Consider the following 24,189-nt stretch of genomic DNA (forward strand, 5'->3'; position numbering starts at 1 on the left):
TTTATCTTCCCTGGCCTATCACCTTTGATCTTAACACGGCACCTTTGTGTGATTTGTGCCAGTTTGTCTGGATTTTAATGTAACTTACTGTTATTAATCAAGTCTTTGTTTGTATGACTGCATATCGACTGTGTGTGCAGAACTTTGGGCAACCTTTGCTGTATTTTAAAATTGTGCTGTATAAATAAATGTTGATTGATTGATTGATTGATTACATCCTATATTTAATGCTGATGAGAATTGTTAGAATAATTTCTGCCTGAAGCAACGTTATCAAGCCACGAATACAATAAAATACCAAGCAGCAATGCATATTAGCACGATTCTGTTGACAGCTGAAGCGGAGGCAAACAATTTGTGCACATTTGATAAACACAACCTTCATGTATCTGAACAGTCCTCCGTGATTAACAAAGACTACTGTAGTCTGAAGGCTGCCTTACCTTCAGATTTGAGAGGCAGTTGTTGAGAAAGACATGCCATCTGTTGAGGAAGAACTGTTTCTGGCTGACACACAGCAGGCACGTCACCAACGGGTAAAACGCCTGCGTAGAGAACAGTCAGTGTTCAGATCTCTTTCATCATGTTAAAATAGCTTCACACTGACTTAACGAGAGGTTAAAAAATGATAGTTTCCAGGTGTAATATTTGAGTTTGTCCTAATAATTTGAGGAATTATGCATTATCTCTGAACCATAGCTGCATTACAGCAATGTAAGACCATGTTTCTTTTGAAGACCTGCTGAGCTTTTCTCCTTTTGTTATGCTTCTTGCTGTTGCTGTTAGTGTTGTCTTTCCATTTCACTGTGAAGTGCTGTGTTGAAATGCTTTATTGAAGACTTTACTTATGCTTATATATACTCCACTGCTTTCATGCTCGTTTTAATGCTTTGACATGGCCGCCTGTCTTCCCTCATAAATTATTTCTAGTGTGGGCGATGACGTTGCAAGAGAACATTACACAAGAGTGACCTTGAAATGCTTGAGGATTCACAGAGACCACAGGCATCCAGGAAATCTAAGCATGCAGCGGAGGGTGTCAAGAGTGAAAACGAAGCGGAGGTCTACAAATCTAACAAGGCCAACAATCAAGTGTCAGTTTGTTTTTTTTCTGCCGATTAACTAACCAGCGAGTGCTTCTTTCTGGAGGACAAGTCCAGGGTTGTGTCGTACAAGCTGTCCACAAAGTTCCTCAGGCAGGGTACGTTCACCTCGTTCTTCACGGCCTAGGACAACGATACACTCGGTCACGTGACGAGACACAGTCCTATCCAGAGTAGTGCTCCTCTACGATTCAAATGAATTATTTTGTAATGCATGCAACGCACACTGAAGGAAAAAAAACAACAACTCACGGCTGCAACAGGAACCAAGATTTCCACGAAGAGACCAGCCAAGGCGTGCTTAATGTCCTTGTCCTTGACTTCCAGGAAATATTGGGCGCACTCCTGTAATAAACAGAGTAGCAACTCATTTAACACACAATGAAAACATATTACACAAACAATGTATTACTGATAACTTATAACACATAATGAGTTTATACTGTAAGGCAGGTTTATAATAATCATTACAGATTCTAGAAGTCTGCTGTACCTGCATGAACTGAAAAGAGGCTTCAAAGTCCTCGACAGGATACATCTTAATTCGGAAGAACTTGACCCCCATGATGAGGCTAATAGTACTCTGGATTACATAAGGACTCTGCTCTTTCTGCCGCAGCTCCTTTAACTCGGTCATAAACTTCTTCTTCACAGCGGGAAACCTGAGAGAAAGACAAAATGAGATTCTATATAAAGACACGCCTGTATCGCTCAGTCAGACAAATCCCAAATCAGCACTTCCACAAAAAAGTTCCTCCACTTCAGAGTCGTGACGGGGAGAGAATATAGACAATATTCAAGGAGCACGTCTCCCAAAAATACCAACCCCTCGTCTTACCCTCAGCATGCAGACTCTGAGTCTGTGCCCCAAGATGAACTGCTGGCCTAGCACCGGATCCCTTGCCCAAATTGAACCAGAGATGGGATTCTTCAGCTGTTCTAAATTTAGAAGATAATTCATCTCTTAATCTCTTCTCTGGTGCCTGGTAGTACTCATACGAAACCGAATACAGCTGTTTCTGCATCTTAATAAAGTGAGGAGAACTTGTTTCTGGTATTTTATTGTGGAGAAACCACCAAATATAACTGTGAGTTATACCCGAATACTTTTTAAAGATCTCTATAAAAGCCTCTCGGTGAAGTATCTTCTGCAGGAAATTAAGCAGAGCGCACTTTTGAAAGGAGGAATGAAGAGGGCTTAACAACCATATCTCTATTTAAAGGGTTTGTTCCTTGCTGCAATGATCTGAAAACTTCAAATAAACAGACATCAATTTCCAGTCCTAGTTTGGTGTGAAAGCGACCTGTCCAAAAGTGTGTTGTCCCTACGGTCTGTTCCAGTCTCTTGAACAGGGAGATGTTTTAAAGAATTAGGAATGGCAACACAGCCCAATAGAGCAGAGAATGAAGAATTACAATGAAGACATGGAAAAGAAAAAAAAACGAAACAATAATACTGAATTATATAACCATAGTTCTGCCTCTGCTACTTACTTGGACTGGGCTAACACGCCTATGATTTCTGCATAGAGGTCAGCTACAGTGTGCATGTTGCCAGTGTTAGGACCATGATACCTGAGGGAAACACAACACCAGACAGACAGAAAAACAAAACAAACCTTAGAGAAACTTAAAGCTACAAGAAAGAAAGAGCGGTGCTCAAAGACAGACGCTTACCCCTCTTTGTATCTAAAGTGCTTAAAGGCCAAGTTAATGACCTCATTGACCAAACTGTCGAGGACCGGGTGGAGCGGCATCTAGTTAACAAGCGGGAGACACAGTGGCGTGAGAAGGAATGTTCAAAAACAACACATTCACAAACTACCGGTCATGATAAGTATCCTCTTTTTCAGCAGCAGTAAAACCACAACAGCTCTACTTAAGTGAGTTTTATATCATTAAAAAAAAAAAGGATAAACTAGTCAGCCTTTGTGCACAACAGTTAAGTCAAGTCACCTGTTTCAAAACTTCTATAAGAACAAGAGAGAAGATGAAGTCGATGGCCAAATCCCTCCTTTCAAGTAGATAATCTCTCTGCTGCTCATCGCTGTTAGAGAGAGAAAAAAAACAAGAGCACAGGTTTGCTAAAATTGCACAGTGCATGTGAGCATCACCGTTCCTTCTTTATATTTTCCACGAGTGACCCATTGTTGCATGCAGTAATCAACGTAGCGATTCTCACTTTTTGGACTTGGTGTTGGCTCTTGGCCGGTACTCGTGCAACTCCTCCTCTAGTCCGTTTTGTCTTTTGTACCAGTCAAACAACGTGCGCAGGATGGAGGGGAGACAGTACTCAGCCAACGAGCTCATGGTGCTTATCAGCTGGAAGAAGAAGAAGACGCACACATCGTGCAAATGCATGTTTGTGTTTGGCAGTTCGCATACCAAACTAAGAGATAGCAAGCTGGCGTTTCCTTTGTTCATTTGTACAGCAATGTAAACGAAGAGAATGCATGTATGTTTCACTGTGTTTTCCAACATTTGAACAATAGACGGGAGTAAATGAGGGAGCTTTTCAGTCCAAAGCTGCATTAAGGGACAGAGATGAGATTGAAGGGGGAGCTGGTCCTCATTGGGACTGTGCAGAGAGACAAGGTGCCCGTGGGGCAGCCTCCCTCAGTCTTGGGGGAGGGAGAGGGAAGAGGAAGGAACGGGCGGGATGGGCCGGGCACACAGGAAGGGAGGAGAGTCTGGTCGGGCTTGGGAACACAGCGAGCCCTTCATTCAGCACGAGGCCGGGGAAGAATCCTGGCTCTGTGTGGCTGCTGAATGGCCTCACGCAGCAGCACAAACACACCTCTGTGGCTGTGAAAGGGCCTTCTCTCCAGAGCCACGGACCTGCTGGACACACCTAGCGCAGAGCTAGCGCCAGCTCTCAAGGTAAACACTCCTGCCTTTGACTGGATGTGAAAGACCTTTTGGGATGTGAGCAGAGCTTTCACCCAGCAGCTCTTTCATGGCACAGTGCATCATACTAGAGCAGTATTTTAGAAGTGACTGGCCAAGGTGCTCACAGGGAGAGACAAAACAGTTCAATGTCGGTCTTGTATATAACCGCTTGCAAGTTATACTGTAAAACTCGTGGAGATAAAATTACAACCACAAAATCCCATCCTTTAATCTAATTGTTAAATGAATAAAGTAACTATGAACATCACTTTTATTTTTATTTTTCGCAGCACTTACTTGGTCAAACTGAGGATCTTCTCCCCTCTGCAGTGACTTTGTTAATGGCTTTTCCTAAAAAACACAGAAAAAAAAAAAGGAGTCATTTTACAACTTTTGTCGGTTTTCTTATTTGTACAAAGTCAAACTGACAAAGTTTGGTCTGAAGCTCGTAGCTCCATCCGCTAGGTCCGAAGACCGTGTGGAGTATTTTTTAACGGGGACTCATTACAGCCCAGCTAATGAGAGAGCCATCAATCAGTCTGATGCCAGGCATGAGCAGCCAGGGTCAGATATTAGAGATGAGGCAGACATGACAGCTCCCGTTATTACAGTCTTCTATCAGCGGAGATAAAGGCCGTCATGGGGGATTTGGGTTAAACACTGTGAGGACAGTCCTGACTTCTGTGTATCATTAGTAGCACATCCTACTTGTTGTAAATGAAGGCTGAGTGTGTTTGGATATCAAGAGCTGGTGACCAGGATGGCGAATATTGTAACACTTGACTATATATTAACACATCAACTTAGCTTCCTTAAGCATTTATATCTTTTTTTTAATCATTATTTACAGTAAATCTGAATTGGTTACAATAAAACACATTCAAACTTTATATGGTTCGATTCGATTTCATTTTTGTAGAAATAAAACGCCTTGCCTGAACGCATCTGGGAAAAAGTCAAAATGAAGATGAACAAATAAAATTACAAAAGGTTTTAATTTGAGTTTTTAAAGATATTTAACGCAGCTTTAGCAGGGCACACTATCTAACACACACACACACACACACACACACACCAGTAATAGGAGCATGTTTACATTGCCACCTGATCTATCCTTGAACAAATAAAAGCATCTGCTTCCCTTTACCTTTCTGCTACTCTGCTCTGCCTGATTGGTCCCTCTGCTGCCTCGTTGGCCGGACAGCAGATCACAGCACATCGTTTACTTGATGATTAATCCGAAGCAGGTCTGATGTGACTGACATTGACATTGCGTGGGCTGATGGTAATGTCGCTCTGTCTCTATTGCAGCTGCAACGCCAGCTAAGGCCCTGATCTGATGAACTTTTTAGTTTTTGGACGAATGCTTGCATCTGAGGAGCCCATCGGTGCTTGAAAGACAGAAAGGTCGATGCCTCACGCCCAGCTGAGCTTTAAAGGACTTTACTGCCCTTTGTGGTCGTCTGATACAGCAACACTGTATTCAATTATCTCACAGATTTACAGCATTTTTGTTTAATGCATTCTCTTTTTTTTTTTTGCAAAATGAAATTCCTTCTGGATTTCATGAATTAATACTGACTACAGTTTGTCGGACAGATTGAGTGAAACAAATTCCCCTGAATGATGAGGATGAGCAGGAGGGACAACTGTGTGCCAATAACTACAAGGCAGGGCTAAAACAAATTAGTCAGCCGAGTCTCCACTGAGAGGAAAAACAAGGACAGACACGTCCTCCCTGTAGTTCTCTAGAGGAGTTACACTGAAACGACGGGGTGCCCACTTTCCCTGTGGTAATTAATTAACACTTCCCTGCAGACCGGGACCGGTGACTAACAGCTTCCTATAAATCACACTCCCTAAAACTAGAGACTGCCATAGCAGCCACAAGTAAACCAGACCTGTACAACCTGCATACAAGCATTGTAAATAGTATCCACACCTTCTTTTTGTTCACCACATTTTGGTTTCATTCACACAACGATAAAGGGCAACTATCTGTGGTAAACAACGCGTCAGTGACATAAAGCTACAGGTTCTGCTCTCTGAGGCTTTTCTTAGTAATATGGATCAGTTGGTCATTTTTAGTTGACTTTCAGCAGCTCTTGTATGGTACTAATGTGGTTCTGGGAGCAGGTGGTGAGCAGTGCGGTAGCCTGACTGTCTGTACACAGAATTATTCATGACAGCTGTTGTTAGCCCCACTGATCGGCTTCAACCTCCACTGGACAAAAAAAAGTCTCTCAAAGATTTCATTGGAAGCTTTTACCGTCATCTAACTTTCAGGAAATGTCCATTAAACACAGTAGATGGAAATTCATTTAACGACTTGCTGATTAATATTCAAGCCGGAAGTACTTTCCTATTTAAAATATCAGGCATTTGACAGTTAGCTGAAAGCCTCAGAATGGTGCGATTATGATTGTGAAAAAAAAAATCCCAAATATTCTCTGATTCTAGCGCCTCACATGAGAAGATTTGCTGATTTTCTTTTGTCATATATCCTTCTAAGCTGAATATTTCAAGGGTCTCATATCCTAAACGATTGATCAAAAAGAATAATAATTACCTGCTAATGAAAATAATTGCTACTTTACCCTCCTGTAAAGCAACAATGCAGTGCAAGTTTACTGAACTGAACAATGAAGTGAGGTAGATATTAATCCATTCATGCAGAATGTCTCTGAAAATCAACCCAAGGCTGCTTCATGCTTTGTGCTGATGGAGCTGCCGCTTCACACAAAACAACCAGGCTTTTAGCTGACGGCAATTTCATATGACAACGTAGTTAACATCTCCGCTTTTATGTGTGTGGGACTCAGTATTATATCACTTTGAAGTTTAAACTGTTACTGGCTTCATTAGCAGTGAGTCAGGCTGTTGGTTGTTACAAAAATCATGAATCAGATTAAAAAAAGATTCAGGATGATAAGCTTTTAAAATGAGTTATTGAAAGCAGTGGCTTTGTGATCCGTCACAAAGCATAGCGTCTAGTTGGGGGAGAGATCTAGTTTCATTTAAATAACTTTTAGAGGCCAAAAAGGTAAAAACAAAAGTCCAAAAATGTTGCTCGAAGAAACCTGAGGAGCAGAACTTAGTTTTGTCTTCCTTCCTCTCCAATGAATCATCTCACGACCCTCCGAATAATTATCTTGTGACTCTTAAGCTGTAGTTTTGTTACCACTGGACTAAACTACCAGACTGTACATTATTGGTTAGTTAAAACCAAATCATCTCAAGCTACGGCAGTAAAATGCTTCATTAGCATTGATGTATTGGTAATTACAATCAAATATTGTTATGTCTACTAAGTTATCAGTCACAGAGGACATTTTTCTGCAGAATAAGTACTTTTTTACTTTACATTTTTCTAATAATATGTACTGTACCTTAACTTAAGTAGATTTTAATTATTGGAACTGGTACTGAAGCACTTTTTCAATAGTTGTATTGGTACTTTTACTTAGGTAAAGAATCTAAACCACAGTTTGTAATTCATTCATGTCAAGCTACTGTTGCCTATCTAGGAGGCTTCCTGTCTGACCTTGTTACAGCGGTTCACAACCTGGGGGTCGGGACACCCACAAGGGGTCATGAGATGGTTAACAGGGCAGCAAATAATAATAATAATAAAAAAAAAATGAACCTTAAAAGCAGATGTGCTTATGTTGGGGACTTTCCTCCAATCTTTGCTTTTTACTTCCTGAATAATTTAATACAGTTTTACCAGCCTCTAAATGTATTCAAACGGGACAATCACAAACATCTTCACTCAAGCTGTGTTTAATCTGCTTATACTCCTCTGTCAGGCAGTGATAATATCTGATCTGAGCATCAACAGACGATTTTTCCTTCTTATTTTGTGTCAACTTCTGAAGCACGTGACGATCTCCACACATCTTTGAAAATATCAACAACAGCCAATCGCCACGGGACACAAAGAGCAGTAACCCTTCAGTCCGTCGCTCTCTGACGACTCACCAGCGGCTCAGCCATGATGAAGCGGATCTTGCGCTCTGACATGGTGGTGAAGTTGGCGAACAGGCTCTTGAGGACGTACTCGCCCGGCTTGCTCTCCGGGTCAACGCTGATGGGCAACATGGCCGGTGGGCCCTTCTCTCCCTGAGGACAGCAGACTGGAGCGATGGGGGGTTTGAATCCGTTCCCAGGCGAGGCTACGGAGAGAGAAAGCACGAGACGGTAAACAACGGCGTTAGGTCGAACATTTCCTATTCAAGCGCAAAATGAGTGGGACAGGACCGGCCGTGGATCTGTTTACGAAGAGAGATCACCGAATAGAGCATTACTGTGAAGCTTCCAAACATGGACATGAAGTTCCCAACATGTTGAACATTCCTGAGGGAGACGGTCCAAAGGGCACTGGCTTGCCCCGAGTCGGCTCTTTCTTTTCCTACTGCTACAGTGAACAGAGCGCATATGGAAATGAAAACACCATGGCCAGCAGCTGGTGTTTTCATTTCGTACCAAAGATGTCATTGCCCTTTGAGGGAAGCAAAAGATCTTGTGCATGTGACCATCCTTCAACGATGCGGCCCACGTTTAATTACGGCTGGCTTAGGCCGTAAAAAGCACGCAAACTAACACACAAGTTCAAATGCAGCTCGGTGTTACGCTCTGCTGCTTCCAGACACAAAAGTGCTAAATATAGTGAAGAACTGCATACAAACATCTCATTAGAACATGTGAGATTTTTATTTAGCCTGAAACTCCGCAATGGCTAACTGCACGTCCGCCTCCCACAGTGCCGTAAATCTAACGTGTTAAATATTCAGAGCGGACAGAGGAGAATTACCGCCTGACAATTACAACCACATTTCCTTCAGCCGAAGCAATCTGAGCGTGTTAAAGTGTGCGAGTCTAATAAATAAATGGGACTGGACAGAAATCAGCAGCGGCAAAGTACAGCCTGCATTGTGTCAGGAGGACAATACATCTGCCAAAGTATCATATCAAGCACCAGACTTTGTGAGCCAGCATGAGTTTTGTTTTCTTTGCTCGTTGAATTATGGATCATAACTGTTTCAAACCTTTGTTGAAAACCGGTTTGGTTAGAGCTTACTGAGACAAAACACAGTACGATGAAAACAGCTCGGCCTTGCTGCAAAGTTATGCAAAGTGAAAATGTCATATGGAGAGACTTCTCTGAGACCATTATGTGAAATGCTGAATTAAATGAATGTGAGATAAGATTATTAGAATCAGCACTTCATCGTACCGTAGGCCTGAACGTCATGTTTAAGCACATCGCATGCAGACCTGTCGAACCTCGAAATTAAAGTAATTTACGTTCATGTATTCATGTTGAGACAAGGCAAAAACCTACAGTATGTATTAAGAAGAGGAATCACATAGCTGATCATTTAATCTAATGACTTCTATAGTCTGCCAAAAGTGGAATCAGACAAACAGGAGCATTTTCGGCTCTAATGAATTACCTGAACTGCTTTACTCAGAACTATTACCTCTTTACAGATAGTTGAAGGAAACTGACAAATGCGCACAAAAGAACGGGGAACTGAGATCAGCACAACAAAAAGACAGGAGTTGAGCGAAGTTCCAATCAGCATATTTCAGAGGCTGTTAAGAGTGTGCAGCTCTGACAAAGCTGGAGAAACGCTGTGGTACCAGGAAACGGGTCTTCTTCTCGAGGTCCTTTCAGGACACAAAGCGTTTCGAGGAATGCCCAGCACGTGTGACGATCTCTCAGAACACGCTCCCCCTCACATCTGGCAACTCAGCACCTACCCAGGCCCTTGATGAAGCTGATGACGCTGGCCTTACTCCAGCACACAGCCGTCCCGTCCATAGTGGGGAAGGACGATACGGTGTCCAGGGTTGTCCTGAATCAAGGCAAACGCTTGCTACTAAAATCCCCCGACGTCCATGTCTCGTGCGTCAGATGGCATTGTCCTGCTGGGCATAGTTTCCATGGCGCGCAGAGCCGAACGGCGGGTGTGTTTTAAAAAAGTGGGAGTAGCGTTTGGTACGGGAGACCACGCAACCTCCAGAACTCTCCCCCGTTCGCCCTCTCTCCCTCTCTCTCTCTCTCTGAGCTGCTTCTGCTGTGGCTTCCTCCAGCCTTGTGACCACCCCGGTGCCTTCCAAGAGTGAAGGTCAGGCAGGAATTTTTAGCTGAGGCACAGCGCGGCGATGAGGTCTAACATGCTACGGTGGCATAGTTGTGTGACTATATTTATCCCGGGGTACACACTATACTGACAGAGCAACTCTCCCCTTTCCCTTACCATCCTAAAGCACGAGGGACAGACCACCAGAGTGTAAACACCAGTGTTGATCAGGCGCTGCTTCGGCACGCAGGCGAGTTCTTAACGACTTTTTTTTACACTTTTTCAAGCACTACACTCGTTAAGGCAAATCAGATCAAACTCAGGCTTTTAGGTAACTTCCCAGCAGCAGAGTCTAGATGCAAACACGTCTGATTTAATCAACATTTTAAAGGGCACAACTTGTTAGATAAAATCGAATCGACATATAATTTTGTCAAATGATCCCATAATTAAGTAAACTGTAAATAGGAGGTGAAGAGAGCAACCAGTGTGCATATCGAGCCCTTTCTGTTGCCCCGTCTCCAGGACTCAGACGCGACATGTGACTCTGCAAACAAGGAGCGCGGGCACAGCGTGCATTACATCATCGCCATGCTGGAAACACCCTGAGCATGGTGGTGCTCCCCAGAGGACAATGCAAACAGGCTAACAAGTGTCCCTCTTGCACACACACACACACACACACACACACACACACACGTGCAAAGAATGCAGTTCACTACTGTCCCACTGAGTAAACAACCGCCTTAGCGCTCGTTTGTGAGCAGAGTGGGTGGATATTTAGATACCACTGACCTCCTTTAGTGAACCAGAAATTCCAACGTCAACATAGGCCACTGGGAGCACTTTGTCCAGCTGCTGGGAGAAGCATTGACTCTGCATTTCTGTGAGGGATTAGTAAGCAATCTATAGGCTTTTAAATTGCATTTAATTCTCTCCTCCGCCACTGTACAGTATTATCCTTCTAGGCTGGGCATAAAGGGACACTGTTCTTAGGCGCTCCACCAAAGGTGGGCGTTAATAAAGAAGTTTGCGTCATGTAACGTAATGATGTAACGGGAAAAACGTTGTCGTCTGGTTTTGATCATAAAGTTTAAGGTCAAAGGAAATAACCCTGTTAACCACCAGATGTGCCACACCAGCTATATTTCCATATTAAAATGAATAACTCACTGGAGCTTTCATTTAATCTATGACTTAAAATCCTGGAATGCTGTTTGGTGTTGAAGCTGAACTATTTTTGATGAAATATTTATCAAAAGAGGAGGCAGGCAACAGCTGGAGCCAACAGAGCAGAGGTATTCAACTAAAGTTCAACGAGGTCCAGTTCGAGAGAATTTCCTCACGCAAAGGTCCAGAACATCACAAATATGTCCAACTTGCGCAATGATTTAGTGCTATAATTATTGAAGCAGCCTAGCAGTTGTATTAACGTCTGTATGTAGTCAACAACTGACTGTCAAATCAAATAAAGAAAGTTTAATTAAATAATATCTCTACAATATGTATCATCAGTTTTCAAATTTAACTGGATGAATTCTAAATAATAAATATTCTAATAATAAAAAAATGTTCTTCTCTTATTTCAATTACTATAAGGGCTGGATGTATACAAATACAAAATAAACAGAAAAGAAAGCTTTTGAAAAATGTTAAAATAAAGTACTTAATTGGAGAAAAATGCACTGAACCGAATTGTCCTGCAGCTTTAAATTCAGTTCATTCAGGTGTGAAGAGATGTCACCCAAAAAAAACATGATATTATATTCTTCTCATCTTCTAAAAGGAGAAATGTGTGAGCACAAACTTCATGTGTGGTTATTAAACTACTTGTTTCAGCTCTATTCTCTCTGTTAACATCATAGTTGGTCAATGAATTCATGTGTTAGGATTCTGATCATATTGGGCTCTTAGAATTATTTTCTGTGTCTTCATTTCAGATGTGAGTGAAAAGAGTTGTTCTTTGTCTCGTAGTGGCGCTTCACATTACCGCTTTTAATAATCGACACGGTCTCTGAACATAAGAGACACACTGGTTTTGAACTGTCTGTGGGAAGAATGAAGATATAAGAGTCTGTCCATTCTTGGTTAAAGACTCTCGTTCTATTCCGACTGTTCGGCCTCTCGTCCAGTCTCTCCTGTCTCTTTATATCTCACTCAAGCCGCGATGCTTATCAGAATACACACATTTGATTGGCTGAGTAGCATCACGTGACATGACTTACAACGCATGTAATTGGTCGGTGTGCTTCCTGCTAAAGGCTAGAAAAGCTGCGCCGGTCAAAGTAGAAGCGCTCCGTCAGAATTCAATCACTTTTAATGATCTTTCGGTTCTCCGGTCCGGATACAACGACGTCTGGGTCCGGACCCGGACCGCGGTCCGCCTATTAGTGACCCCTGCAATAGAGCAACAGCATCCTAATACTAATACATTATCACAAGTTCACAGTTTGAGTGTCCCAAAAACAAACAAAGGAATAGGGAGAGTGGTGAGAGTGATTACAGACCTCTGTGAAAAGATTCAAATGTCAGTCTGAAACCACTGACCATCAGCCCTGTTTTAGCCAGCTGACATCATGCTGCAAACGGCCGCCTGCTGTGAGGGAGCGTTTCATTTAGAACAGCCCTCGACCATAAAAAACGCCTGCATCCGTCTCTTCCAGCTAAACGGAAGGGATTCGTCTATGAATAAATTCTGCAATTTCATTCACTGTCGAAAAACACTATTTTTAGCTCCTCAAAAATAGAGCACAAGTATTGCACAGCGCACATATAGCATCAAGCTACAGCATGGAGGAAGGATTATTTAAAAAAAAAAAAAAAAAAAAAAAACGTGGTCAAAATGTGAGGAAACTAAACGGAAATTGTGCACAATAGCGTTTCACAACAGACACGACTGAACTGGACACGTGTGACTACTCATAAGAGGAGCGCCGCTGTGCTCGGCTCGCTGCAGCTCATCTCCTGCTCTGATTGGCTGATGGTGGACCGGCCTTCAGGCAATTAGAACACCAGACCTGATGCTGCTGCTGCTGCACAATGCCAGTTCTGTGCTGCTGGTTGTCACTGTTTTATTAGAGCTGGACACACTGATTTATAAGAGGCCACTGGCTGAAGGACCTCGACTTTGTTTACCCGGTGGTCACAGAGCAAACAGTATCTGATTAACAGCAGCACAACACACACTGTTGTTTCTAGTCTTATTCAAACCTGATCAATTCTTATATATTCAACAATTAAAAGATAAATATATATATATTGATATTATCCAGATCAGTAGCCAGTGATTATTTATACACTGTCTCTCTCTCTCTCGTCATCTTGTGATTCGTTACGAAACAGCGCATGTAAACGGCAGCAGAGAGATGAGATTAGGAGATCACATATTTACATTTACGTTTCATGTTAAATGCGTCGCTGTGGGCTGCCACGGTTGATATTGCACAATATGAGCGCCTGTGCCTTTATCAGCAAAGTGACCCACTCTGAGGATTATGCAACATCACCGGGAGATGGCTCAATGTTGAGTGTTTGGACAAGGACGGCATGTTCTCTGGTATCTCTTTTCATTCAGATTCAATAGCGCAAGCTGCCACGCTGCACGAGAGCCACGGATGACTTTCTGACATAACTCACTTTGGATCTTAAGCATCGTTACATCGTCAGCTATGTTGCTCAATTGTTGTTGGGGATCTATGCTGCAACTGTTTCGTTGGCTGAGGTGACATTTCCTGGTTTAGCTACTGCCACTTTCCCGTTTGTTTTTCTTCCAAAGAGAGTCCATCTTCACAATCCACCTCTCATATCTTACATAAAACAGAATTATGCCGTGAATCGGTTGCAGAGAGGCATCCCATCCCATCCTCGTGGGCCGTGATGGGAGACAGTGGAGCTGTGAGCTCTGGACAGAATATGCAACCAAGCTGAACCTCCACTAATCCTATTACTGTGCCCTCGCACTTAATAAGAGCTATTTAGACTCTGTTAGAGACTCACAGTCCGAAGAAAAATAAAGCTGAGAATTGAAGAAAAGCTGCAGATATGATATGCATACATCAGCAGAACTTACTGCATAGTACACAGGGTAATCTGAGTAATAGTGACTGTACCACAGCACTGTGAGCCTGTGTATAATGAGCAACTTCTCCTCAGCCAACAACTCTTGCTAGATACTCATCTCCCTGGCTGTTGCTATGAGACAATTGAAAGCCTTTCGGAGTGCGGTGTTCTGACGCTAAAAGTACGACGCTTCCCAAATCCAATCCCGAACACTCAAATCACACTCTGCTTCATTCTGCAACGAGCAACAGCCCATCCCGCTCGGATCCACAACAGGAACAAGAGGCTATAAAAAGTCAGGTTCCGCAGTGGAGTCAGTCAGCTCTGTCAGCTGAGGACAAAAACCACAACAACAACAGACAAACTGCTACTCACTGCCGCTCCACGATTTCAGCAGGGATTTGATGCTGATTTCAAAGAAGCCTGAGTCCTGCTGGCTGGCCATGGCTGCAGCTTGCCGTTGAGTGTCCCCCACTTTACTTTTGGTTTCTCTCCAGTAGCGGCGGCAGCGGCGGCAGCAGCAGCAGCAGCTGAGCTGGGACCAGCAGGTAGCGCCTGCTGTCACCTCTCTGTGACGCACACAATGCTGTGCTGACGAGACCCTGAGAAAACACAGTAGCACTGCTCTACTCCTCCTCTTGTGTCCTGTCCTTGGCTATCAGCCCTCTCGCTCTCTCTCTCTCTCTCTCTCTCTCTCTCTCTCTCCCTCTCCTTCCTCTTACTCTCTCTCTCTCTCTAAAGCCGTGGCAGGCAGTGGGCGGCAATGCAAGCTCCCTTTAAATAACTGCGCGGAGGCTGAGAGTGCAGGAAGCAATCCTCTTAGCGGAGTGCGGTTAATAATAACCACTGTTTGTCTGCGTGCGGGGCCTGGTAACGATGACATCGCTGGGCCTGTTGCGTCTTTCAGCGTGACTCGGAGCATCTGACAGGCCGCCGCCACTGACAAGAGGAGATGGAGAAAACGCGGGAAGTATGACACGTAGCAGGCAACATCTGTGAGAGCGGCGGAGAGAAGAAGGCACCAAAGTGATCAGCGGGCAGACGGGATTAACTGCACACAAGGGATCTGCATGGGAGCAGGGGCTGACTGCTGGCTGTTAACCCTGATCTGTTTCACTATGAACACTTGTCAAATAAAACGTTTACCAAATTTGAATGCATGCCTTTAGTTTTTTCACACACTTTTCTTATTATTACTATCATTAGGGGGATAATTCTATTTTTCCCCCTATATTCTAGCAATTATTTTATCATATATATTACTTGATTTATCAAATCTAATATATATATTATCTAAAATATATAAAGATATATATTAATTTAAAAATGATAAAATATGAAGTAAAAAGACAAATAAATCATTTATTTCTGTCGATCAACTATTTTGAACCAACCAGTTTACAAATATGATTAATACTTTTCCCTCATTACCGTTATTTTGCATCAATTAGGAGATATGTACTGCAGGCATGTTGAATATGTGATATAAAACACTTTTAAATTCGCAACAACTCCAGATCTGTATTTCCACCCTTTGAGCCTCAACCACTTAAACAAATAAGACATTCTAATTGCTTTTTACATGCAACAATTACATCCAGTCCTCACAACATTTTCCTACATATAAAGCAGATGCATGTCATCGACCATATGGACCAAAACGACACATCCTCCAATCCCCCATTACTCTACTGTCCCTCAGCGCTCTTAGCATAATCCTATCAGAACTCTGTCCGTCCATCAAGCGACAGCCACTTGCCCTTCCTTACATAACACACTCTGCGACGGAGCAGCGTTGCTAAACACACGTTTCAGGGCCTCAGGTGTTCCTGACTCGACCCAAGGCTGCCTGGCTGCTCCTACAGGACGTCCCTCCTTCCCACAGCAGTGACTCTGTTTTCATGTTGCCACCACATAATAAACCGCCTCGTACGACAGTGCTGTTGTGACTTGTGCCATCATTCGCGAGGGTTGTGTTTGCAACCTCTTGCGCTCCCTGACGCGCTCATTCATTTTGTCACGCCATGAATGATTAACACTCCCAAGGGACATGGAGTCAGAGAGCTTTGTTTTTTTGAACGTGTGAAGAAACCTGACTGGTGACAAAGTGTGGACTTTGCGGAGCAGCTCTGCTGGTTATGCGAATGAAGATCGCGCAAAATCGGCATTAAAGGGAAAATACTGCAACTTGTCATCACTTTTAAGTTGAACAGGGTGTTGAATAATACATGACAGAATAGACACCAGAGGTGGGACAGTGTGTGGACACTGAAAAAGCACTATGTGGCTAAGCTTTAGGGTTGCTACAGTTACTGTAACTCGCATCTTACCTAAGCTGGTGCTGACACCGACACAATTCACATGCGGATGATATTTTTGGTGAAAATCGCACACTCATATTCATACTATTGACACAAATCTATACGTCCCGGCTACTTTTTTTTGCTTACTTCTTCTGTGGTGTCTATTAACGTGCCTATGCCTTGATAAAAATGAAGAGAGTAAGAAGCTCCGCATGTATCCTGGTGAACATTAAAGCTTCTTCTAAAATAAGTACCTGTATTTTTGCCCTATCAGCAAATATCTCCCCACCCTAATACAATGAGCCAATATTAGCATTTTAACGAGTTTCTACGGCATCATTCTGAGTTAGAGGACAAACTCTACAATAATCAGCTCTCTCTGTAAATTACAAGTAATCTGACAACGATAAAGTTTGAGAATTCTGCAAAGCAGCTCTGTTCTAGATATGATCAGGGCGTATTCAGAAAGACATCTCTCACTTACTACATGTACTGTATGTTTACGTCTGCGCCAAAATCAACACACACAACGATAAGACATATTATAGTCCAATCAGACTAAATTTGACTTATTATGGGCAATTGCTTGTCCTTTTATGGTCACAGCGTAATACTCTTTGACCTATCCATCAGTAATAATCTGGTCAGCCTGTCCATTAAGAGGGCCTCTGTAGGGCAGGTGGTTATGTAATTCCCTCGTAGAATCATTTTAGACGTTTTACAACAAGGCTGCTAAACAGGGAAAAGTTAAAGTAGAGGCGTAGCGATGGAGATATCTCCCAAGCTTCCTGTTATTTGAGAAGCAGGAACAACTTTAGTGGACTTGTCTCTCAGAGAGATTCAAGGTGACTGAACTAGACAGCCATGACTCAGACTGTACGCTTCCACAGATATCTAAAAAAATAAATAAAAAAAAGCACATGTAATGAATATGCCAGAGAAGACACACACACAATGTTCTTATCGCACCACATCATAACAGCCAGGAGTGGATATCATGGACATATCAGACGCAGTGTCACTCTGAAGACGCTTAAATACGATGTTTATGGCAGAACGTCTTATCTGTAAATCTCCAAACTTGTCGGCACGACTGCTGCCACACATTTAGAAAAGCACTGACAGTTTGGATAGGATAGGATCAGCGTCACTTCGTGAAGCAAAACTACTTCAGTGATACTTCCATAATTACCAAGTTTCTTTCTCGAAGCAACACGTTCAGAAAAATCTGAAAAGCATTGCTGCCCACAGAAAAGATCGGAAGCGTTTTTTTTGCTTAATTAGGCTTTAGGTGGGCGATGGCTCTGACACATTAAGCACTTATTAAAAGCATTATCAGGCTCTGATGGAGGTCAGGAATGTGAGGTATGTCTGTCCAGTTCAGCCATCTTTGTGGTTATCAAGCTCTAACACCTGACTCCCTCTCACTCTTACTCTCTGGCCCTGGTGTCCGTTGTTTCTTCATCTTCTTCTCTGGTTTTTGGTCACATATTCCTCAAAGTCCCTACTTTCTTCAAGTCTTTACTGTTTCACGGCTGCTCGTTTTTCTAAATACGTAAAGTGTACAGACGTTTTGGAAAGTGAGGTCGGACAGAAAGCTAATTTCGTGAGCTCAATAATATCACAAACTGTGTCTCGCACCGTCTGACTCCATTACTAACAAGCCATCACATTCCTAGGTGCGTACGACAAATACAGTGGGGAGGTGAGGCATTTCACAAAGTGGCGATGGTAGTAGCAGCTGAACTGCTGGTATTGCCTCTCGCAGCAGATTTTTCAAAAGACACATTGCTCCCAGATGAAAAACGCAGAGTCAAAGCGGTACCTACCTTCAAGAATGGTGGGCCTATTCTTATGGCGCATCTTTTTAAACTTCCTTCTGAAGTCCCTGGGTGGGAATGGATCCAGAGGAAAGCTGGCAATGCGCCCCAGGACAACCTCACCCAGTCCCTCAGAGCAATCCGTCTCACCCTCAGCCATGTCTCTCACAGCCCTCTCCTCTAAAGACATGTTGGATGGCAGGGATCCCACATCCACTTCTATCATTCTTCTACAGAAGTCATTTGAAGCTGTGCCAGGTTTCCCCCTCTTTTTTTTTTTGAGTGCAGTGTCTATTTTTTCTCTTCCTTTTTCCTTCCTTTGCGAACCTCTCTGGGTCGAGCAGCAATTTTTTTTTTCTGCCGTTCTGAGATGCAGCCAGAGCTGTCAGCTTAAGGCCTGCTGGTGTGTTTTAACCCCTGCACTTGTCAGGGCAGTTCAGCGAGTTACAGTAACATTCATGAATTGGGCAGCTATTGGACGGACTTAGACGGCCCCTCCTCTTTTCAGCAGAAAGGCAAGAGGCACAGAAGAGAGGGGCAAAGTCGTAACTAAACAGGGCGGGAGAGGGAAGGACAGGCCGCTGTGACAGCTACGACATCCCCGCCTACTGCATGCCCACGAGCCATCCCTGAATAAATATCCTGTATTTGTTTTGGAGTCCACACATCAAAGTCACTCATGTCTTGCCTCTTGCGGCGTTAATGAGGCGCAAAGTAATTTCGCAAATAATGGCGTTCTCATTACCGGCATAAATGAGAAGATCTGAAAGCTGCACAGTGACTCCGCTTCACGTTCAGAGGTGTTTACATCTTCTCCCAAAAAGTCCCCACTGGTTCCATCAGTCCAGAACGTCTTCTGTGCCGAGGACCTGGTTGTCCTCCCACTGCCTTATTTCCTGCTGCTTATGGCTGGCGTCATTGAGGAAATTAGTGGAAGGCGTGAAAACCATCAAGTGAGACGTAAATCCTGAGGAGCATTCACACAGCTTGCTGCCTATGCTCTATTCAGTCTTTTCAAGCACTAAGTCAAACTGGACACACCTACAACATGAACCAGTTTTTCCAAGTCTGACCTACATCGGCAATACAAACACCCTGTGTATGTACGTGAAGAGAAGGCGTTTTCTGTTTTAGGAACAAGCCACAGTTAGAACATGGAACAACCAGCCTATACACTCTTTCTCTTTTCTTTTTTTTTTCACTGATGTGTTTTTCAAGAATTTGCGCTGCTGAACAAAACAGAGCCATGTGGCCACAATTAAAATGTCAAACATCGCACCAAAATATCATCAACGTCTCAAGTGACTGAACGTACAGAGCTGAACTATGTCAAATAGCTGCACAACAGGGAGCGCCCGGCAACAAGTCCTCCTTCAGTCTAATGAGTCCGGCAGTAATTTCACTTTTCACCCAGCTGTCAAAAGAGAAAGGTAGCCTAAAGAAAACAGCTTCAGCGGAATGCTTCTGCAGCAGCTCGCTTGAGAAAACTGTCAAAAACAACAAAGTGCATTCATCATGTCTACAGCACACCTGCACAGTCTGAATTGCAATGATCTATGAGCCCTGGTCCTGACCCACATCAAAACGTCCCTCGGGACAAGAATCATCATGTTGTCATAGTAAATACCAGGCAGAGAATAGACAACATGCAAAGACACGCTTTGTCGGTAGACCAACAGTAGGAATCCTTAATATCATACACATATATGCAAATCACTTAAACAAATACAAAGTGACAAAAAAAACAAAGTCACACCCGCCTACGCTCACTCTACTCCACTTACTAATGAGCCTGATCAGCGTTTCCAGAGTCCAAATATGCACATTTAAAGTGGTTTACATTGTTCCATTTCAATTTTTAAGATTTTATTAATATTTCTACTTTAATCGGAAATGATTGTCCCCTTTGATAAAATATGATGTAATGAGAAACCCTTAACATTAAAAGATTGTAAGTACCTGAGGCACATGCCACTGTGTAGTATTGTAGTGTAGTATTACTGTAAATAACAGCAGGTAGCAAAGGATGTCGCAGTAACAGTGCACCCTCTAGTGTTGAAGAAAAGTACACTGACAAGTAATACACACACACACACACACACACACACACACACACACACACACACACACACACACACACACAGACAGACACACAGTTACTCTCTTGCTGAGTTTATTATTAACCAGAATTGGCTAAATAAAAGTTGTAATCCGTCACCATGATACCAGCAGTCCCAGTCACCGTTCAGTACTGTTTTTGACTATTATTCCTCTTTACCAATAATAATTGTCCTTTCTGTCTGTTAACAGATACAACTGGTGCTGATGCAACTTTCTCACTCTAATGAAATATATTGCAATATTTAAGTTATGTCAATAATAAACAACAACAACTTTCATTTTTGAGGGAACGGCCTAGCTTTTGTGTGAAAATGTTCGAACTGATTGTGAATTGTTTGAGCTTCATCAGCAGGATATGGTAGAGACACTGGTTATTATATTATAGCAGCTTACAACTTTATTACGATCTATAAATGAAAAAAAACCAAAAGTATGTCAGCAACAAAACACCCACTAGATCTAATATTAATATGCACTTTGTAACTGAGCGTGAATATAAAACTACAACTGTACTTTATGCATCCAGGATCAAAATCAACCCGAGCAAATCCATCAACAACAACAACGTGGAAAAGAAAAGAAACAAACCTACTAAGAAACAAGCCTTCATAAGCTAGTAGTACTTACTTATATATATATATATACTCACATCTGTCAAGTCTGAAAACAATCTGAACCGATTACGAGTTGACCCGTAAAACCCACGACAAACTGTGAAGTTAGGCCCGTGTTTGTCTCATCGCATGCATCCGAATGTGGAGCAGACCGGGACAGCCTGATCCTGAGAAACGAGGTCGGAGTCGTCGCGGCCGCTGAAACACCCTCCGGCTGAGACAGAAGGCTGTTTCCATGGTGAGACACATTTAGCTTTGCACAGGCAGAGCAGAACGCGATGAATAATTGATAGATATCAGGCCGCTAATGTTAGCCGCAAAGCAGCTGAAGGTTAATTTTACAGCCACGCTCGTGGACTCTTGAAGTCGCACACTCGTGCAACAAGTAGACAAACCCGCAGCACAGTGTGGGAACTGCTCCAAACGGCCGGTATGTAACGCACTTAGCGGCTTCAAGTGATCAAATATTGGTGTGCGTGAATGTGCCTGAAGTGCATTTCACTTCAGTGTTTTTCTCTAGCAGCATTAGGTGACAGTGTTTAAACGTTTTGCAAATCTCTTGAAAGTGGAAAGAATTTGCATAATGACAACCTAATACCACATGGGATCAACCTTTTCCAAATTGTATTTTGTCAGACATGCCTCCTAGACATTTGATCCATCCATCTTCACGTACATAACTTCCTGTAACAGGTAAGGAAAAGACAAGGAGCCAGCATACACAGTGCATTGATATTAATATGGTCGCTTCTCTGCACGGTCCTGGGTCTGGCTGGGTCAACACACAAAAGGACTATTCAAGGGCTGCAAACAAGTCCACAATCTGCACCTGTTCCTTGCTCCGCCGGCCCATTATCAACCTGGGGAGGGAGGGGCTTCACACTGAACACACTGAGGCCTCTGACAACAAGAGACCAGGTGAGGTGAACGCTGCGCGGATCAGTTACAGTGAGGCGATTATGTTCGTGTGCATCAACGAGATTGCCTCACTTTTTTTTAGGGTAAAAAGAAAAATCACTTCTGTAAATGCCGCTGATGGGTATTTGAGCATTCGCCCAGCATGGTACGCTTACTACCTTTGAAGGACATGTTCGCTATCGATTCAGTCTTTTTTTTTTCGGCAGGTGGATAGCTAGGGGGTTTATCCGTGTAACTCAGAAGGGATCATAAATATCAAAAAGGAAAGACATGTTAAGTTGAGTTGTTAAAGCCTTCATTTTATCACTGCCTACAGGCATGCACAAGCTCTGACGAAGAGAGAGAGAGAGACAGAGAGATTGGAAATCTTTAAAAGCACTCTTCTCCTGTGCTAAAGACGCCTGACCCTCTTGGAAGAGGATCAATTTGAAACTGTTTTGAAAAATGTATTTCTCGCCTGTGTTTTTATTGATTACGCGACTTAAGAGCTAAAAGAAGAAAAGGAAGAATCTTCAATCACATTGAACTGAAGCGGAATTGCTGCGCTGAATTCTAAATTAAAATGTTCTGCCTCAATTTGCAATTTAATCATATTGACAGTGAAGCAAAGTTTGACAGCTTGAAAGTTTTTGTGAGAGAGAATTTGAAATGTTGACTTTGAGAAAGAACACTGAGGACCGCTATTCCAAAAGTCCACGACTGCTCAATAACAACAGAAATACTGTAAGAAGACCAAGCACCATTCAAACATCCATCAAGGGTCACCAGGGGGCTGCAGTCCAGCCCAGCACACATGAGGCTAGAGAGGGGACATCCGGGGCAGCTAGTCCATGACACGGATACAGCATCACATATTAATAACTCTACAGTTTCCATTTTCTTCAAGCTCAAGGCATCAGGCTTTGATCATTAAGGAGGTTGCTTAGAGGGAAAAGTGCATTTTAAGGCCATTAGCTACATTTGCTGGCAATAAAGAACAAAGTGTTTAAATTCACCAAAACATTATTTTCATTGGAATGTTATTTTGCCAAATGAAAGACACCGCCCTCTTCGGGTAATTACTTTTCAGGAACTTCAGCTAAAAGTTTATTCAGTACAGCATGCAGTGCTTTAAAGGGGCACTACGCTCATTTTCTAAATTCCCACATGTTATTCCCATGGTGGTCTAATACAATCCCAAAATATTAGTAAACATGAACAACTCTCTCCCAAATTCAAAAACTAGAGTGCTGGAACTGAAATTTGAGACGTCATCAAGTGTAAAAGTGTGGAACTGCTCCATAGACAATACATTGGTGAGATATGTTATAGAAGACACTGAGAGCAGCCAGGGAAATACGGGTACATTTTCTGTTTCACCACAATAGAATGAAGCTCATATGGGTTTAAAAAAGAGAAAACAAGCATCATTCTCCCACTCACTGCCTCTGCAGCAGCTCCAGACTGTGTACTTTATGACAGCACAGCTTAGAGAATGAGACTTCTCTGTTTCCTGGCTTTGAGAGAGAGAAGTTCGTGTTCACAGTTATTGACTGAACTTTCCAAGGCCATGGAAATAACATATTGGAATTCTTCATTTAGGTGGTGTTTCCCTTTAAGATCGGGTTTCTTTTAGGAAAGAAAAAAAAATGGCTAAAACTCAATTTGGCGACATTTTGTGTTACAACTAATCTCCATTAAAGACTTCTTATCCCCTCTTTAAAATGCGACTTAAGACTCCGACTCCAATTTATGCTAATTAGAGTAACCACACTATAATTGGAAGGACACGAAAGGCCTCATGTTACTGAAAAAAACCTGCAGAGACAAAAAGAAACTTAGCTTGAAAACAACACGACAGTTACTGTGAACGGCAGTAAGATGAACGGCAGTAAAAAAAAAAAAAAGAAGTATAAACTTCGACAGAGTTGTCAACGTTTGGAAATATGATAAATACCTTCGACTAGAGTAGGTGCGTTTGTTTTGCTTACTCCATCTCCACTTGAGAAGTGGTTCCAAGTTTGACACTCAGCGTCCCTCCAGGCGATCCACTTGTTCAGATGCACTTCTCCGCCTCGCGCTCCCTCCATCAGCTCTGCAGAGACAGACTCCGCCCCCAGCAGCCACCCTGCTCATGTCCTCCTGAATAATGAAGAACATGCAAAGCGTTGGCTTTCTGCAGTCTGCACGATGGCCTGGCTCAGGGCCATGTCAGCCGCTCTCTCACACATCTGCGGCCCTGTGCTTCGCTTCACAGGGAGGCCTACTCACAGTGATGTATACGAACTACAACA

General features: G+C 42.9%; 1 protein-coding gene across 9 annotated transcripts in view; it reads right to left on the reverse strand.

The window, feature by feature from the left end:
- The window catches only part of frya (furry homolog a (Drosophila)), a 52,231-nt gene extending 28,257 nt beyond the window's left edge, over positions 1-23,974 (reverse strand). For 5 of the 9 annotated variants that reach the window (XR_011103396.1, XM_068715017.1, XM_068715007.1 and 2 more), the window contains exons 1-11: positions 18,273-18,759; positions 7,974-8,167; positions 4,290-4,343; positions 3,286-3,425; positions 3,060-3,150; positions 2,781-2,860; positions 2,598-2,678; positions 1,597-1,765; positions 1,356-1,448; positions 1,128-1,226; positions 444-545 (exon numbers count right to left, since the gene is read on the reverse strand). Coding sequence is in view for 8 of the 9 variants with exons in the window: in XM_068715017.1 (XP_068571118.1) it covers positions 444-545; positions 1,128-1,226; positions 1,356-1,448; positions 1,597-1,765; positions 2,598-2,678; positions 2,781-2,860; positions 3,060-3,150; positions 3,286-3,425; positions 4,290-4,343; positions 7,974-8,167; positions 18,273-18,489 (1,320 nt within the window). In the remaining variant the exon portion in view is untranslated. Of the gene's footprint in view, positions 1-443; positions 546-1,127; positions 1,227-1,355; positions 1,449-1,596; positions 1,766-2,597; positions 2,679-2,780; positions 2,861-3,059; positions 3,151-3,285; positions 3,426-4,289; positions 4,344-7,973; positions 8,168-9,758; positions 9,780-14,515; positions 14,921-18,272; positions 18,760-23,852 lie in introns of those variants that run through there. The other 4 variants (XM_068715036.1, XM_068715027.1, XM_068715044.1 and 1 more) reach the window with 3 other exon arrangements.
- Positions 23,975-24,189: the final 215 nt, after the last annotated feature.

Source organism: Cebidichthys violaceus, unplaced genomic scaffold (assembly GCF_023349555.1).
Source record: "Cebidichthys violaceus isolate CVI_PGR_0920_01 unplaced genomic scaffold, fCebVio1.0.p SCAF_1, whole genome shotgun sequence".
In the NCBI taxonomy this organism is placed as follows: Eukaryota; Metazoa; Chordata; class Actinopteri; order Perciformes; family Stichaeidae; genus Cebidichthys; species Cebidichthys violaceus.